This window comes from Anguilla anguilla, chromosome 1, assembly GCF_013347855.1.
Source record: "Anguilla anguilla isolate fAngAng1 chromosome 1, fAngAng1.pri, whole genome shotgun sequence".
NCBI classification, from domain to species: Eukaryota; Metazoa; Chordata; class Actinopteri; order Anguilliformes; family Anguillidae; genus Anguilla; species Anguilla anguilla.
The window spans coordinates 22,409,532-22,427,211 of NC_049201.1; the positions used below are offsets into that span (position 1 = coordinate 22,409,532).

At 40.3% G+C, this 17,680-nt stretch overlaps 2 protein-coding genes across 4 annotated transcripts in view; one reads left to right on the forward strand and one right to left on the reverse strand.

Moving 5' to 3' along the window:
- The window catches only part of baz1a (bromodomain adjacent to zinc finger domain, 1A), a 31,730-nt gene extending 25,092 nt beyond the window's left edge, over positions 1–6,638 (reverse strand). For 2 of the 3 annotated variants that reach the window (XM_035419444.1, XM_035419434.1), the window contains exons 1-3: positions 6,529–6,638; positions 6,014–6,172; positions 3,040–3,318 (exon numbers count right to left, since the gene is read on the reverse strand). In XM_035419444.1, the coding sequence (XP_035275335.1) occupies positions 3,040–3,318; positions 6,014–6,126 (392 nt within the window). In that variant the 5' untranslated portion in view covers positions 6,127–6,172; positions 6,529–6,638. Of the gene's footprint in view, positions 1–3,039; positions 3,319–6,013; positions 6,173–6,309; positions 6,485–6,528 lie in introns of those variants that run through there. The other variant, XM_035419442.1, reaches the window with a different exon arrangement.
- A 4,248-nt stretch (positions 6,639–10,886) lies between these two features.
- Positions 10,887–16,030, forward strand: LOC118221918 (tubulin alpha-1C chain-like). Its single transcript, XM_035407361.1, has 4 exons — positions 10,887–11,109; positions 13,583–13,805; positions 13,898–14,046; positions 14,890–16,030. Exons 1-4 carry the CDS (start codon positions 11,107–11,109, stop codon positions 15,862–15,864), a joined length of 1,350 nt encoding a protein of 449 aa, XP_035263252.1. The 5' UTR covers positions 10,887–11,106; the 3' UTR covers positions 15,865–16,030.
- The last annotated feature ends 1,650 nt before the right edge of the window (positions 16,031–17,680 follow it).

Below are 17,680 nucleotides of genomic sequence, written 5' to 3' on the forward strand. Positions count from 1 at the left end.
CACAGGAACCCAAATAACGAGTGCAAAAATGAAAGGAAAAGATTGCAGGCATTGTGGTCAATGGTACTTCACTCGCAAGTTAAATGGGGAAATGATGCCATAAACATAGGTGGAAGATGGCCACGCGCAATAAACACCAATGTGGCAACAACTGGCATCCTGCAGCTCGGAATTTCTCACTGCATTACAACACCCTCAAAATGAAATGTATTAATTATGAAAATAAACTACGGCAAGAATTTTGCCCATGGCATCTTAAATTCGGCTGCGGTTGTGCAAAGGCTAGAATTTTGCAAAGCTTGAATGGATTTAAATAGCGAAAATGACTTGTGTGACATTGCAGCTGACCCTGTTTTGCAGGAGTCTAATCTAGTCCATTTATAATCCAGGCCAGTCTCAGCATAATCCAGTTGAGAGAGGCAGGCAACATCCAAATGTGATCCAGGAAACACATTTGTCAGTGTGAAGCACACCTCGACGGCACAAATGCCACCCTTGAACCTTTGCTTCCACACCACAAATATAAGGATATAAGATAAGATCACGTCGTCGCTGCGATGAGAGGAGGACGTCATTGAGAGAGGCTAGCCTGATCTCTGTTCACAGACCTCAAAAGCCCTGTCAGGGGGAAGGACAGAGAAACAACTGTGGGAGAGCAGTGCATGCTGGGTAGAGCCCAGAGCCAGGCACAGCCAGTTTCACTACCACATCTCATCCAACTTGCTCTGCCTCCCCACCACACCCCCACCCCGACCCCTTCTTCTCCCCTGCTGTGGATCCATGTTGCCTCATGTCTGACTCGCCCCACTCAAGCCATGATGTGATGTCTGGGAAGGCTCCTCGAGCAAAGCAGCCAATCAGTGCGTGCGGTTGCAGGGGGGGCGCTCCCCACCCCTCACACACAAACCTCGCTCCCGTTATCTCAGAACAGCAGGGTTTGCCCTCTCTGGCCTGTGCGGATCCTGCTGCAGAACAATGCAGGGAGCAGCAGAGTGAGAGGGGAATGCTGTGGGGAGGAAAGGGGGGGGGGGGGGGACTTCTTGAGGAGTTGACTCAGTTTCATTTTCTCTACCCGGACAGAGCCAGCCTCCTTAGATACGGGTTCTGGAGCAGTGGGAACATGGGAGAGCTCGACACGCCCCGTCATATCAGCCCAGTCCTGGGTGTCGCTCTTTCAACTGCCGGTGGGCCCGTTTTCGGCTCCCGTTCACGTCAAAACCAAAACACTGCGCGTGCTACAGCGGAACGGCGACTCGGTCGCACGCCAAGGGGGTCTTTGTTCTCACCTGCTCTACCTGGCTGGCTTTAGTCTGCGCGGTCAGGTGGTTGGGTGGACCGTTTTCGCCCCCAGGCAAAAATTTTAAAAAGTACACTTTACCAATGAAGCCATCCATGGGGGAGGTAGCTAAACACCACCTTTGCTAAGCAAGGGCCAGGAAACACAGTACGCCATAATCAGAGGGATTTCCCTCTCAGTCTGTGACTTCACAGTCAAAACAGGCGGGTGCTCTCAATGCCCCTCTTCTTTCATTGGCCATCTGCCTAGGCTTTTAATAATGCACCAAAACTTTTGATGCTTGCTCGACCAAAACGAAACAAATTTTTTTTCCCCCGCCTTTTCTAGTCAGTGATTCCAAACACAAAGTTAATAAGTATGTGTGTCATGGGACTGTTCCTCTGCTTTATACTTTCATATGTATAAGTCCTGTGGCCACATGGTGGAAAACACACTTCCCCTTTAAACATTTATACAGAACAGCTTAAAAGAAAAATAAGGCCCAGTTGACAACACTAAGTTTACAAACCACAATATTGGTTTATTTTTATACACAGCCATATAAAAAGCAGCAAGTTTTTCCTGCATAGAGAATTCCAAGACGGCCGCCTCCACAAAAATCTGACCAGCGTTGGCATGAAAAACATAAATACAAGCTTTGTGCTCGTGCAGTTCTATTATTTGGGACTGCAACAGCGCTGATGTGCAGTTCTGTTGCAGTTCTATTATTTGGGACTGCAACTACTCTGATGTGCCGCTGTATCCGAATCGGCAGAATGCACCGGGAAAGGCGCTACAGAAGAACGCCAAGCATCAGCAGTGGTATGCAGTGCGCCATCAGACTTTGCGGACATGGACTGCAGAATCACCAATTTGTTTCGAGAGCTTGCGAGGAGAAGCAGGTCAAACGACAGTACAGTCACCATCTGTTAATTATTGTCCGTTAAAGACTGTAATTCACATTGCTAAGATGTGTTAAATTTGATCATGTGAGCAGGATTAAGTCTGCACTTTAACCACATATGAATTGTAATAATAATAATAACCATTATTATTCCCTTTCTTCCAGACATAACTCCTACAGTTTTACCCTAAATGGACCAAACTTTGCAATTAAACTTCCACACACCTATTAGGTCTCTTCCTCTTCGTTAAGTGATACAATTTATACTTTTTTAAAATGATAAGGCTTTTAAAAATGGCCCCCACTGACTTTGGTGGAACGCACATTGGTGGAACGCACATGGTTAACTAGCTAGCTAACTACCAAGTAGGTCTGGGCAACATACCAATGATAATTACTGTATGCAATAACGGCCATCGCCATCGTGTGGTGTATTGTCAACATTATTTATTAATTACAATATAAACATGTAACCTTAGCTAAATAGGTAACATTAGACATATTGACTAACTTGCAACATTTTTTAATGATACTGCTACGGCTGGTGATGCGAGAAGTTGTGATGTTACATTGAGCAAATAGTACCATTGGGTCAACTGGGCCCATGCATTGACTTCTAGCGCGTCATTTATGATACTTATGGGGCCAATGGCACAAGGGTGCAGCCAAGAACAAGCACTAGAAGACACCTGAATTCTATGTGAGATAATAATGTTGCAGCTCTGGTTGAGGACAAGGTAATGGAAAGGCCACCATGCCACACCAAGGCCAGCCAGCTGAGGCTCATGCCGCCCTGGTTCCTGGTCAATGGGAAAGGTCCGCGATCCGAGCGATGAAAGGAGACGTGTCACGGCCTCACCTGACTCCCGCGCGTCCCACTACGTCCACCGTCTCGCCCGCGAAGAAGCGCTCTTTCACGTAGGAGTAGATGTCGTCGCAGATCTCGTGCAGGCGGGTGCGGTGGGTGAGGGTGACCAGGTGCAGCAGGGGTGGGACCAGCACCGAAGGGAAGCTTTGCAGGCTCTGCCGGGCCCGCCTCTCGCTCTCTACCGCCTCCTGATAGGTCAGACCCGGCCTGCCCGTCACCGCGCAGCTCCATACTAGGCTGTTGCACAGGATGGTCCGCTCAAAGAACTCGCTGCAGAAAGGGTTTAGTGCATGACAAAGTGAGATTAACAACACTCGTACAACCAAAGAACATCACCATGAAATCATTGGGTAATTTTGTTATTAACAAAAAATAAAATTGAGTGTTTTCATTTAAGCCCCAGTTTATATGACTTCATGGGACATCATAAGCAAAATATAAACTTCAGCAGGATTGCAGACCCAAAAATCCCAAAACTACGCTGTGTAGGCCAAGAGGGGTTTCTATGATACAGGCTTAAAGAAGACGTTTTTTTTTTTTTTTTTTTTTTAATGGAACATAAAAAAGGCATTTATTTGTTTAATTAAGGAGATTCAAATTATAATCACATCTCATTTTCAATCCAATGGAAAGCATAAATACACATCAAACATGACCATGGTCAAATGAGGCAGCTTCCCTTACGTGCAACATGGTGTGCATTATTATCCAAGAATAAAAGGATCCAATTTGAGCATACAGTTCCCGAGGACTGCTGTTGTTTCTTAACCTACCTATAGCACAAAACTTGTGTTGTTCAAACTAGATCTGTTGTGGGCTGGATTATGAATGGACTAAGCAGAATCTAGCTCCAGAGGTTTTTCAGGATTTTTCAAATTTTTGTCTATTTTGGTCCAATGAGACCAGAACAGTTAATTTCTTATTTTCAGCCTGTCTGTGAACATTTCTACCTGTAATTTACACTGCTGCAATGGAAAGGGGTTTCTGCAAGAGTGCAGAACAGCAAAGCAGTGCAAAAGCACATTTAAGAAACAGAGAAAGGCATCCACTGCTTTTGTCTCTCCTGTCCAGTGTTTCACCAAGACCTCAGGCTGGATAGATTTTAACAAACAGGAAGTCAATTAAAAAAACCAAACACTGCCAGGAAGAACAATTTAGGCAAAACTCTGCCTTAAAATGGTCTTAGGGGGAGCAAGAGCACAAATAATCTGAATTTAAATTTATCATATGAGCTCTGGTACATATGTCATATCAGAGAGGGCTGTAATACACAGCCCCATATTCACATTGTAGTATATTACAAGAAATTACATAAGAAGAAATTAAAAATGCACTGATCAAAGTAAAAATTGAGGGGACTCAATAGCCTCCTAAATAATGAAAGCGTGGACACTTTCTTATGAAAGAACCTCAACATGTGTTCAAAAACATAATTAGGAGCGTATTGATTCACAAGCATTTAATTTGACCATTGGAAAATTCGGTACCTCTTTGTATGTAATTGTTTGCAACATAGTACAATAAGCACAGTGTGAAAAGAGGACTTTATTCTTCATGGGATGCATAGCCATTTCTGACATTATGTGGTTTAAGAGGGTAAATAATCCCTGTAAACTTCCGTTGTGACGAAGCAGGCGTGTACAACACACGTCTGATGCACAAACCATTGTTTCTAATAATCATATTTAGAAATGTAACTTCAGCCTTGTGTACTGTCGGCGCCTGTATGCTACTGACAAAGATGGGGGGTGTAGAGTTTATTTGTTTTCCTTCCAATAAGTAAGTGATATCCCATGCTGACTATAATTTGACATTTACGTCTAGTAAGTTGTACAAAGACAGAATGACATGCTATCATTGTGAACTAATTGAACACTGGGGTTCCCATCAATAAGTAATCTCCGGTGTGTTGGATGTATCTAGCTAACTATTTATTTACATCCAACATTTGCTAGCTAAATGTACACGTCAAGCGCGCTGGTCCTGTCAGCAGGCATTAAACCCCTTCGACCCCATTTTGAACATCCCTGTTGTCGTTTGTTGCGACTGGAGACCAACTATGGCAGACGCGTAACAAACGGCGGAGAACTGTAAATTAAACAGTAGACGAAGTCCCATGTATGACTAAAACAAGTAATGCTCCCACACACTCACTCACAATAGCCCCAAACCACGTTTCTCAACCCGCCGTTGAAGTGAATCAAGTTTAAATACTGTCTCTGTTTACCAACAAACCTACTGTCTCCGCAAAATTTAATAGCCTACATTTTTTGTCAAATAGAAGTTACAATTCTTGAAGGACGGCTACTACATTTTACACAAGGCAAGAGAAATCGTGAAACAGAAGTCAAGGCAGTGTTGCTCGCGGAAGTGCTGGCTCACACTGCTAGCCTAGCAAGGGCCTTTCTACTAGCTAACGTTTGTTTAACTTAACGTTACACCTGCTCATAATGCTTCTGACTGTAATGACAGACTCATGCAGATTACTAGAAAAGCTAGACAGCTAGCGAACTATAAAAATAAAACTTATAACGTTGGCTTTTTGACCAAAATGACTTTTTGAATGTATTGTCATCACGCAGAACATTGTAAAATATTATATTAGCTATTGAAGTTAGCTAACTGCCTTTAGATTACTGTTAATGTAGCCAACGGTACATACTTAACAAGCTTGCTAGCTCACCTTAGTCAGGTTTGTCACTTCCTTGTATTTATACTTTATCGCGTCCACAACTTCAAGCTTATTCCAGAGATTGAATGACGACTGTCGTTAGTCTGTTTGATTAGACTAGCTCGCTACTTGGCTAACTAACGCTACTTCTGCTAACGAGCTAGCAGTGCACCAACTGTTAGTCTAGTTAGCTAACGTTAACTGACATTGGGGTGCTCGCTAATGTGAACTTAGTTGCTTTACAAGTTGGTTGCCTACCTCAGTTAAGTTGTTATAGTGTAAGCTATAACTTACTCGTAGGTTCTGAAGATCTCGTGTGTAACTTTACAGAGGAAAACCTCTTCATCTGGTTTCAGGTCCAAGGGAGGTTTCTGCCTGACGAACGGCTTTCTGTGGAGAAGCGGCATCGTTCTTTCTGTCTGCTCTGACTAGATCAGTCTTCTTCGCAAGGGACTTTCAAAAAAAGGAGGGAAAACAAAGTCAGAAACCGGGTATCATATGGTCAAACATCGTCACAAAACCCACCCCTTAAGAAAGACAAGCGTCCTGTGCCCAGCGATATGTATAAAGTATAAAACTAAAGTGCTTACTTGCCAGAATTTTCAAGAGGAAATTCAGCCTTTGTTAATGACACACGCTTCCCAGTCACACACACAATAGTGACGTTAAAGCCTGCCCACATGAAAATGTGCTCTCTGAGTGTGACACTCGGCTGACTCTGTTCTAACGCTTATCATGTTAAAACTCGTTTTTAAATCAACCTAAAGGCGATAACTGCTACAAAAATGGAGGTTCAAAGAAATGTTTACCAGTTGTGTAACGCTGAAAAGATAATCCGCTTCAGAAAAAATACACAAAGTCAAGAGCTGCCCCACTTCTCCCGCGAGCCGTTTGTGTGTAGTCGACAAGTTTTGATCCGCTCTAGTTCACTCTAGATGAGGAAGCGCGTAGGGGTGGAGACTGAAGGGCAACTGCACTCATTTACTGGCAGTTTATCACGCCATTCATCCCATCGCAACCAATAATACAATCAGTGGAGATGACGCAATGGTGCTGGGCAGGGAGAGGCGGGACTTCGCGAAACGAAAGGCGCCTTGTAGACTCGTAAAAAATAAACACGATGCGTGATGTTCTCAGAACGTATCAATTTATCAGCATGTAAATTATCTGACTCATACGATTGTTATATTGCAAAGTGACCCACTGTCCATGAACCAATATTATTATTGTACACTAAAAATAACAATGAAAAACATTATGTGGCTTCTCAAAAGTAAAATGAGTGCAACATCTATCCATTGTTCGACCTGTACTTTTTAGCACTGCTTTAAATTGCTTAAAATTAATTGTTCTCATTTACCCGTATGAAAAAATCTACTCAATTAACTAATTAGTGCTGTTTTAAACACTCTGTTCTTCATTTTAAACCTATTTCTTGAGCTTATACACCTTCACCAAAATTATTATCTTTTATTATTTATCTTAATTATTATGATACATGTCAATTTCTTCTAAACATTTATGTTTCTCTTCTTCAATGTAACTATAGCGAAGCTAATGCTATTTCCAATAGTTGATTTTAAGCAAATGATTCCTGAAAATGACTTAAGTATGCTCCTCATTTTAATCCCTGCTGTAATTTTATTTTTATTTAACCATTATTTAACCAGGAAAACCCCATTGAGATTGAAATCTCATTTGCAAGGGGGACCTGGCATGAAACACAAAGTTACCCAACAAGACTTACACCTAACAAAATGTACAAACATCAAATGCGGAATGAGACAGAGGTGTAACAATAATTAAAAGTAGAGAAGAGGTTAAAAGCAGGAGCATGCTTTTGTCACAGAATCATGAATTTCATGTTTAAAATCAACAACTGAAATTATTTTGTCAAGTTTGAAATTATTTTGCAGATTGTTCCAGCTGTAAGGTGCAAAATATCTGAAACCCATCTTACCTTATTCAGTAGAGGGATGAGGGACTTTAAAGAGTATCACGTCCCTAGAGCGGAGGTGATAACTATGTTAATTTCTAATTAGCAGACAGCTGAGGTAGGGAGTAGACCAATTATTGTTTTATAGATGAATATGTATCAGTGGGTCAATCTGCGCAGATGTAAAGTTAACCCAGACCATTCATATAGGAGACAATGATGGGTTAAAAATTTTGCACCTGTAATGGAACATAAAGTATTATGGTAAACCATATCCAAGGCATGTAAAGCAGAAGAGGAAACATGCATATAAAGTACATCTCCATAATCTAAAACAGTTTTTTTAAAAAGTGATGAGTCTCCTCTTAATCTTGTAACTAAAACAAGATTTATTCCTAAAATAAAACCCCAACTTTGTTCTCAGTTTCTTAATTAATTTATCGATATGCAATTTAAAACTAAGCTTATCATCAAGCCAGATTCCAAGATATTTATAGCAAGAAACTCTTTCAATACACTTGCCATCAACAGTGATGATATTCAATTCATCCAAGGATCGGGAGTGAGTCCTTGAAATCGCTAGACATTTAGTTTTGTCTGCATTAAGAACCAGCTGCAGATCCAAAAGTGCAGACTGAATATAATTAAAAGCATTCTGAAGTATTTGGAAAGCTTGAACAAGGGTGGTGGCACAGCAATAAAGAATCGTATCATCAGCATATAAATGGATATTACAATCAGAGTTGGTTAAAACATGCGAAAGGTTATTAATATAAATACAAAATAATACAGGACCCAGGATAGAGCAATATCAACCTTATTTGTTACTGGCTGGTTGATTTTGTCAATCTTTTTAACAAACATTTTATATCTGTGGGTCCTATCTTTAACCATCAGTATAGGGTCACCAGGAATTATTAAGCCTAAAGTTTCACTGTCTTCTGGAACTGAGCCTTTTGCTTTTCACCCAATTCCTTCTGCTCATGTTAATTTTCCTGTTTGCACATCTGAATAATCCATATTTATTTGCCATCATTTTGATTGTTGAGTGTGTAACTTGTAATGTGTTTTATGTCAGGTCACCCTTATAAAATATTTAAGTCTTGGTGGTCTTATCCTGCTAAAATAAAGAATAAATAAAATGCATAATACAAATCTGAACCATGGTCTGTGTAAATCAATCAATCAATCAATCAAATTTTATTTGTATAGCGTATTTTACAGCAGTTGTCACAATACGCTTTACAGACAACCCTTGCCTAAACCCCCACAGGAGCAAGCCTAAGGTAACAGTGGCAAGGAAAAACTCCCTGTGGCAGATGGGAAGAAACCTTGGAAGGAACCAGGCTCAAGGGGGAAACAATAATTAATAATTATAGATTAATATAGATAATATAGATTAATATTATTCTATAATAATTATAGATTTATTAGTGTATCATCTCTTTATGAGTGGCAGAGTAATTTTAATTGAAGGCCTCCTTTCACCCAGACCCACATTATCAATCTGTGGGATTTAATCTGGAAGAGAGCTGGAAAAAAAGCATTCAAACCTATCTTGACCCTTGTATTCTTGTCCTATGTTATGGGCATCTTCTGATGAATTGTGTGGATATTTAAATGTAGTATTGCTTTGTTTCAATCAAACACTCTTGTAATAAAAAAAATACCCTAATTCAGAGATCTCTTTCCGATTTTATATTCTCTGTCTGCAGATTAACAATTACCTTCTCATTCAATGCCAACCTTCCCACATTGATTTATCTTCTCCCTGTTGGTACTATTGCTTCTGCATTATTTTCTACTCTCACGTCACCCGGACTTTCTGGACCAACTGCAATTACCAAGTTCAGGTTTAAATCTCATTTATATGGCTCAATGGACTTGAGGACCTTGAGCGGTTGTGCGTAATCTCACAAATGGGAATGTTTAAATATTCCCTCCAAAAGTTATTATTCAAATGTGTCCAAAAGGTTTGTAAGAAACATATTTTAGGGCATGAAGGGAACAAAATTTAGTTTTAAAGGCCAATATACTAATTTAAGTAAAATTAATTTATACCCATATCATATACTGGACAAAATGTAAAAAAGAAGAAAGGGACACATGTTTTCCAGGGTTTAAATAATGTTCTTTTCACCTATAGATTCAAAATATAACATTAGGCTACAATGTATTAATGATTAAATTTGATTAGTAGGTCAAATATGGATTGTGATACTTCTCCAAAGAATTATAGTCTGTCATGAAACTAGATTGTCATGGCATTACACCAGTCACAAAAAAGGAAATTAATTTTATTTGCGTTCCCCGGGCATGTTCTTGGGCTCCCATATGGCACTTCTGAAGCAAGACTGAAACATGCTTTAGGAATTGAACCAGTAGAAATGAATGTAGTCTTCAACATGAAGCCCCTTTTGTCATCAGTTTTTGTGTTATATAGTGAATTGTCTATCCCGTTTAATACCAGTTTGAAAAGTGATCTAATATTTGACTCATCAAAATAAAATTGTGGTTCCTCCATATTGAATTGAATTGGCTGTCTGTTGTTGGCTTTACTTCATGGTTCAATCAATTCATTTTGATTAGCCTACTGGTCAAAGTCTTAGTTACTGTACATGTCTTAATTTTGCAATAATCTGAAAATATGATCTAATCTCAAGAGTAACACAGAGAAAACCCCATAATGGTTTATATAGATGGTAAAGAAAGCATGATTCATCTAAACTTTAGGTGAATAACTCATTATAATTATGAATATGAATAACTATGTTGTTAAACGTTTCACTGAATTTACGTGGATATTCAGCAAGTCTGCTCTGTTCTTTCTTTTATTAAAAAGACGTTTTCGTATTGCTTGCCGATTAGTAGACGTAATGTAAAGCGGGGTGCTATGTTTAGCTAAAATATTTTAAATATGTCCAATTCTTCTGGTTTTTAGACACGTCAGACTGACTAACTAACGTAATAACAAATATTAAAAGTCAATCATTACTCCTATATGCTAAATTTACAATGACCTGATTTACTGTCTAACTAGGTTGTAACCGTTGTTGCCTGCTGCTTTAAAACCATTCTAGTTTTTCTGGCAGTAATCTTGAACAATTTTTAAAACACGTGACACTATTAACCAATCAAATGATTCGCTTCTCCGTAGCGAATGAAAGAAAAATCGGCTGCATTTTAGAACCTTACATAGCCATTAGCTCATTTTGAAGTTTAAATTAACCAATGAGAGAGGTGGACATTGTTCAAGTTATGAACCCTGGCTACCTAACGGATAACGAAATAGCCGCCTTTCTTTCACTGAGAAGAGTCTAGCTGAAGAGGCAGTTCGGTCCCCAACCATTATATAAGCAAGAGACTCTTACGTATCTAAATTTGAGAGTAATTAAAATTCAAGATAGTAATATACTGTACACTTGTTGTCTTTTAAAAAATCAGCTTCAGTATGGTAAGTATAATACCAATACGATAGTAGTTTAAATTAAATTAGGGTTAAAAAAAAGGGTTAACGGAATTCTGTCTAAAAACCACTGATGAAAGATTTAACGTTAAAGCTAGATTTAGCAAGGTAGGTAACAGCTAATTAGCTATAAAGCAAGCCAACAAGACTTAAAACGACATCCTTTTATGTTTTCGTCGCATAAATAAACTGGACCTAAACATAAAACCAGTCCTTGCAAGTAAAAGGACAAAAGGTCAAATTTCTGAGTTATTTAAGTAAGTTATGTTAACTAACAAATGGAAGTGTCAACTGATTTGTGAAAACTGCCATTGTTAGGCAGATCGCACGTGTCCAACCAACCACCTCTGGCAATGACCGCCCTTGGCCTACAAACTTACGTTAGGCATGGTTGAAACTGATAGGGAACGTAATCATATCAATACGTCAATTGTGAGATTAACTAGCTAAGCATTTTCCAACGATTAAAGCTGTAATAATGATTGATAAAAATGTAAAAACGAATTAAGCCAAAACTAAGCCTTTTTTGCAGTATAGCTTGCAAGTTAGCCAGCCAGCCTTAGAAAAATAATGGCGTTAATTTATATTGTGTTGAAGGCGAAGGAGACTGGTTTCATTTTGTTAGCACGAAGTACCGGATCGCTGCAATGTGCCAAGCATGCCAGTCCACGTGTAGATTTTCACCATAATTTTTACTATGCTACATACCCAACCCGAGCTCTTAATGTTAGCTCAAAAGCAAAAAAGGATGGAGCCATATCTGAGTTCATGCTCATATTTGCAAACATTTTTGTGCACGATCATATTTTTTTAAAAAAAGGTTAAGTATGCCATCACGTGTAATTCATTGCAGCATCATTGCAAAATCGGCTATTAGATGGTGCATGAGATGTCTAAATCAAGTTTGCAGACTGTGGATTGTTTATTTTCATGTGAAACTATAGACTAATGTCATTAGACAGTCTGTTAAAAAAGAAAAATGTATGGGTATGCAATCTAATATAATTAGGGATGCCCTTAATAAACCACTTAATAAGAGTAGCCTATCTGTAATTTTTCTACCCCCCTCCCAATTTGGAATGCCCATGGTCATGGTCATGTTGCAATTCCCATTGCAGCCACTGCTGTTGATTTGAGAGAGTACAGACAAGTATGTAATATCAGGTGCTTATGACTGCAGTTTGCAAGTTGGGCTCACACAAACATGGGTCGGCATGTACAGCTTAACAGTTGGAATTTACTCACACAGACATGGGTCGGCATGTAGCCTACAGCTTAAAGGAGTACCATGGTGGTTGAACGTGACACTTCCCAGTTGTCTTCAGGCAACAACAAAACAAATGTGCATAATTTTTTTATTCTTCAGTCATTTCAATGTACTTTAAAACGTATTTTTCTAAGCCTAAATTTCCCACGATAAAAATTCACCCGAACCGTCTGGGCGTGGTAATGAGAACTGTCAGTTAGCTATGATTGACAGACCGTGCCCCGTTACCATAGCTACCCCCATGATATGCGCTCTCTTTGGGAGACTGAATTTTCACAAGCTAGCTAGCTTAGTAGGGCTAGTATATCAAGTATCGGTAGATAGCTAAGGTAAGGACGTTGACTTATATCTAATGATAAACTTATAATAATGATAATCTAGCTAGCCAAGTTAAGATAAAAGCACAACTATAACGTCCTCATAAAAGCAAACTAGCAAGCTAACGTTATCGATAACATTGCCTTATGAAAGCAAACCTCCTAGCTAGCTAACGTTAGCTAGCTAGCTAAATGAATATAACCAGAAATAATCTAAAGGCACTCTAATTTAAGTGAACCTAACGTTAGTCAAATATTTGCATTGTCTGAACAGCAGGACGGTGTGTCCTGTCAGATTTCTTTACGGGGCGTGGAAATGGGAGTGGTTACTGTATTAATGACGTAGCAAAATGACAACTTTCTCAACCGGTTGAAAATAGGACGATGAATTTAAAACGCATATTTCTCCAAGAATACAGAACGGACATATTTAATACTTTGCTCATTGTGTTTCTTCAATGCCTCTTGTGCAAATAGCACATAAAACCGAGAAAGTGTGAAAATCACCATGGTACCAGATTGTTCTGAAACTGTTATCACAACCGACTGAAACCCTGACTAAATAGGCGAATAGGCACTTTGCAATTGAAAAAAGATATACATTTTTCATCGCATCAGGCCAGCATACTGAAAGTAACACCTTACTTACTTGATTAACTTCTCCCCACCTATCCATTTTGCCTGCCTCCAAAAAGAAAATTTAATATGAACAAACTAACAGAGAGAACAAACACCAAAATGGTAATCTACACAGAACTACGCTTTGAGATCAGGATTATGTTGCTCTACGTAGCCCCCATGAACATCAGTTTGAACATGGACTACAATGAAAACCTACCTGAAGTAATTTCTTGATTTGACCTCTGTTGTCTTATAGCGTGAGTGCATTTCCATCCACGTGGGCCAGGCTGGTGTCCAAATTGGCAATGCCTGCTGGGAGCTGTACTGCCTAGAGCACGGCATACAACCAGACGGGCAGATGCCCAGTGACAAGACCATTGGAGGAGGGGATGACTCCTTCAATACGTTCTTCAGCGAGACTGGAGCGGGCAAGCACGTCCCCAGGGCTGTGTTTGTCGATCTAGAGCCTACTGTAATTGGTAAGTTTCGAGTTTATCTTGCATTTCAGTTGTTCTCTCTTAACTCTGGTCTTGGGTACATTTTCCCACCTCCTTTCTTTCCATCTCCTTAGATGAGGTGCGTGCTGGGACCTACCGGCAGCTGTTCCATCCTGAGCAGCTCATTACTGGCAAAGAGGATGCTGCTAACAACTACGCTCGTGGGCACTACACAATCGGCAAAGAGATCATTGACCTGGTGCTTGACAGGATTCGCAAACTGGTGGGTGTCTTAACTGCAGCGGTTGAGCATATTGACATAGTCTGAGTAGTCAATGGGAAGCACACACAAAGACAGTCCAGCATGTCTGGAAAATAATGTATAGTTTACTAAACTGTTTGTTAAATGGAGATGGGCCTGCACAAGGCCCAATGTTTTGAAAAGCCTATCAAAAGTGTTGGGAAAAGGAAAATATTTGAGTTTGTGTAGAAGAAAATGCAGGGCAATATAAATTGATGCAGCTGCCATTGGGGGAAAACACAGCATCCAGCAAGCTACTGTATTGAGGCATTAGCTCGCTGCTTATACAGTAACAGTGATGTTTTACTTTAAAATAGTGATCAAGGGTAGTGATTTTGCTGGTGCTACACAGACAGCACTGATGGATTGCTGCATCATCTTGAATCATGTGATCTCAGGTCCAGTTAGGCAACACCAAGCAGTTCCATTGTCATGATGTACACGGTTGCAAAATAACTTTCAACATAAAATTGCCCTTGTTGTATAGAAAGGCACTGTTATGAAGTTCTAATATGTTGCCTTCTATCTTGCTGTGCACATGCGTGTTTTGCTTTTGTGGCATTTTTTAAAAAACAGGCACAATGTCTTATAAACAGTATTTCATGCCTCTTATGGTAACTGAGTATACTTATCACTTACATGATGATTAACACTTTCATGATCTTTAAATTAATTGAATAGAACGATTTGCATTTTAAGTCAATTGGTTATAACGTAATAATAACTATAGATATTCTACAAACTTGTATATCTGTATTTACTGATCATTTGTAGACTGTGTATTCAGTGAACTAAGGTCTTCTTCTCTGTGACTTCTCCCACTAGGCTGACCAGTGCACAGGCCTCCAGGGCTTCCTGGTCTTCCACAGCTTTGGAGGTGGTACTGGCTCTGGTTTCACCTCCCTGCTGATGGAACGCCTGTCTGTTGACTATGGCAAGAAATCCAAGCTGGAGTTCGCCATCTACCCAGCTCCCCAGGTGTCCACAGCTGTGGTGGAGCCCTACAATTCCATCTTGACCACCCACACCACCCTAGAGCACTCTGACTGTGCCTTTATGGTTGACAATGAGGCCATCTATGACATTTGCCGTAGAAACCTTGATGTCGAGCGCCCCACGTACAGCAACCTTAACAGGCTCATTAGCCAGATAGTATCTTCCATCACTGCCTCCCTCCGATTTGACGGTGCCCTCAATGTCGATCTGACAGAGTTCCAAACCAATTTGGTCCCTTACCCCCGAATTCACTTCCCGCTTGCTACATATGCTCCAGTTATCTCTGCAGAGAAGGCCTACCACGAGCAGTTAACTGTGGCAGAGATCACCAACGCCTGCTTCGAACCAGCTAACCAGATGGTCAAATGCGACCCCCGCCACGGCAAGTACATGGCCTGCTGCCTGCTGTACCGCGGTGACGTGGTCCCCAAAGACGTCAACGCTGCCATCGGCACCATCAAGACCAAACGCACCATCCAGTTTGTGGACTGGTGCCCCACAGGTTTCAAGGTTGGCATTAACTACCAGCCCCCCACCGTGGTGCCAGGTGGAGATCTGGCCAAGGTCCAGAGAGCAGTGTGCATGCTGAGCAACACCACGGCCGTGGCAGAGGCCTGGGCCCGCCTGGACCACAAGTTCGACCTGATGTACGCCAAGCGCGCTTTCGTGCACTGGTACGTGGGCGAGGGTATGGAGGAGGGAGAGTTCTCAGAGGCCAGAGAAGATGTGGCAGCCCTAGAGAAGGATTACGAAGAGGTGGGTGCTGACAGCATGGACGGAGACGAAGAAGGAGAAGAGTACTAAGAGCTGCTTCCTAAAGGGACATTTGAATACACTCAAGGAACAATTGATATGTTTTTTTATGCTAGGTTCTGAAATTCAGCCTTTTTTCCTGTGTTCCAGCAAAATATTTTCCCTTGGTTTTGAGTGCTCTGCTGTTTCAATAAATATGAATCTTATCTTAATGAAACTATTGCTTTTTTGCCTCCATCAATGAGATTACATTCTGCATTTAGTGATTGGCCGATGCCTATATAATAGGGATTTTGTTCCATTTAGTAGAAAAAAACAATGAACTACTATTCTGAATTCTGCATTGTAATAACTTTCTGCCTGCAGTTAGGAAATGCAAATGTAATGGCCCCTCCACATGAGCAGTTCTCATCTGGCTGACTGGGGGCTGGAATGCGTTCTTTATCACACAGGTGAGTTGTGTTGCATTTTACCAGGAATTTCAGCTAGGTAACTTTCTTAAATTTATATGCTTAAATGCTATCAAGCAGCATCTGGAGATAGCCACCAGTCCTTTGGAGTTATTGATTACATGTAGCTTGGTACTTACCCACTGATTTTTTTTTGCTAGCTAAAGACTTACCACTAGCTTCGACAGCTAGCTATATAGGAAGAAGTTTGATGAAAACGATATGAACCAGCAAAGTTATTTTACAGTGAATAGTCCGTTTTACTAGAAATGTACGTAGCTCTCTAGTCAAGCAAAATTGCAAGGAATGTTTGTTGATCGCTCAGAAATCAGTGGTTGCGCAAGCCTATGGAATGCAGGGCATTTTAAGATCGGCATTTTACACGAATTCACTTGCGTTTGGATAAATATAGATGTTTTTGCAACAATGTACCAACGGACAAGACAACAAATGCATGTTGTTCATAACACTCGTAACTGAAGCAGGTGAATAAACACATTTTTTTTGCCACACAGGCTAACGATATTAAAAATGTTCAAGTCCAGGCCAGCACCCTTGTCTGCTGTAAGCTTAAATACTTTGGAATATCCGCTTTTATAGAATGCGGTGTATCTTTTTTCTTGGGTTTGGGCTCTTTCTGCATAGAGAATGCAGAATCCTGCATAAACTCGACCACTGGAAATACAACATCTATGTTGTTTAGAACTCTGGGAAAATCTGGTTTCCCAATTCTAATGCAAAGCACCCATTACGCAGCTAAATTGAGGCGTTTTTTTCTTGTGCCCTCGGTTCATATTTACAGTTCATGTACACACACATCTGCCAGCTGACTTCTGTAGTTAACAGGATTGATGCTGTACTTTGGATGCAACAATGCATTTAAATATTTCAGTGTTTTTAAGCAGCAGGGGCTGTACAAATAAACGTTGTTTATTCACAAATATTGTGTTTATTCACAATTAGAAAAAAACATAAATATCAGTTTTATATCTACTTTTCATTACATGCACCAGATGTAAGATTTAGACTGAATTTTTTTTTTTTTTGAAGAATAATGGGGTGATATACATGCGTGTATGCTGCAAATCTATCTGGGCCAATTGAGAACATACTAAGCAGAAATAATGGATATATTTAAGATAAACAGGAAGTGATCCCTGTAATTTTTGAAAAATTATTCTGTACTTTTTAACGTACGTCCGTTTAATAAGGGTACAAAATGTACATGGTCGTAAAAGCCTCTCCCCTCGATTTTAGTTATGATGTAGCACATGAAAGTAACGTCTATAGTTTGAAGTCAGCGCTTTTACTGACCGAGCTGCGCTGGAGCCCTGTATTTAAATTCTTAACTTGGCTCCCTTCTCTTCTATTAGCCAGACATGACGTTGCTGAACCATTGGTTGCCGTTTCAAACGTAA

What these genes read in the sequence shown, in the direction of transcription:
- LOC118221918 (XM_035407361.1), top strand. An exon ending in TCTAGAGCCTACTGTAATTG is followed by an intron (nt 13,806 to 13,897) that starts GTAAGTTTCGAG and finishes CCATCTCCTTAG; the next exon opens with ATGAGGTGCGTGCTGGGACC. An exon ending in TTGACAGGATTCGCAAACTG is followed by an intron (nt 14,047 to 14,889) that starts GTGGGTGTCTTA and finishes TTCTCCCACTAG; the next exon opens with GCTGACCAGTGCACAGGCCT.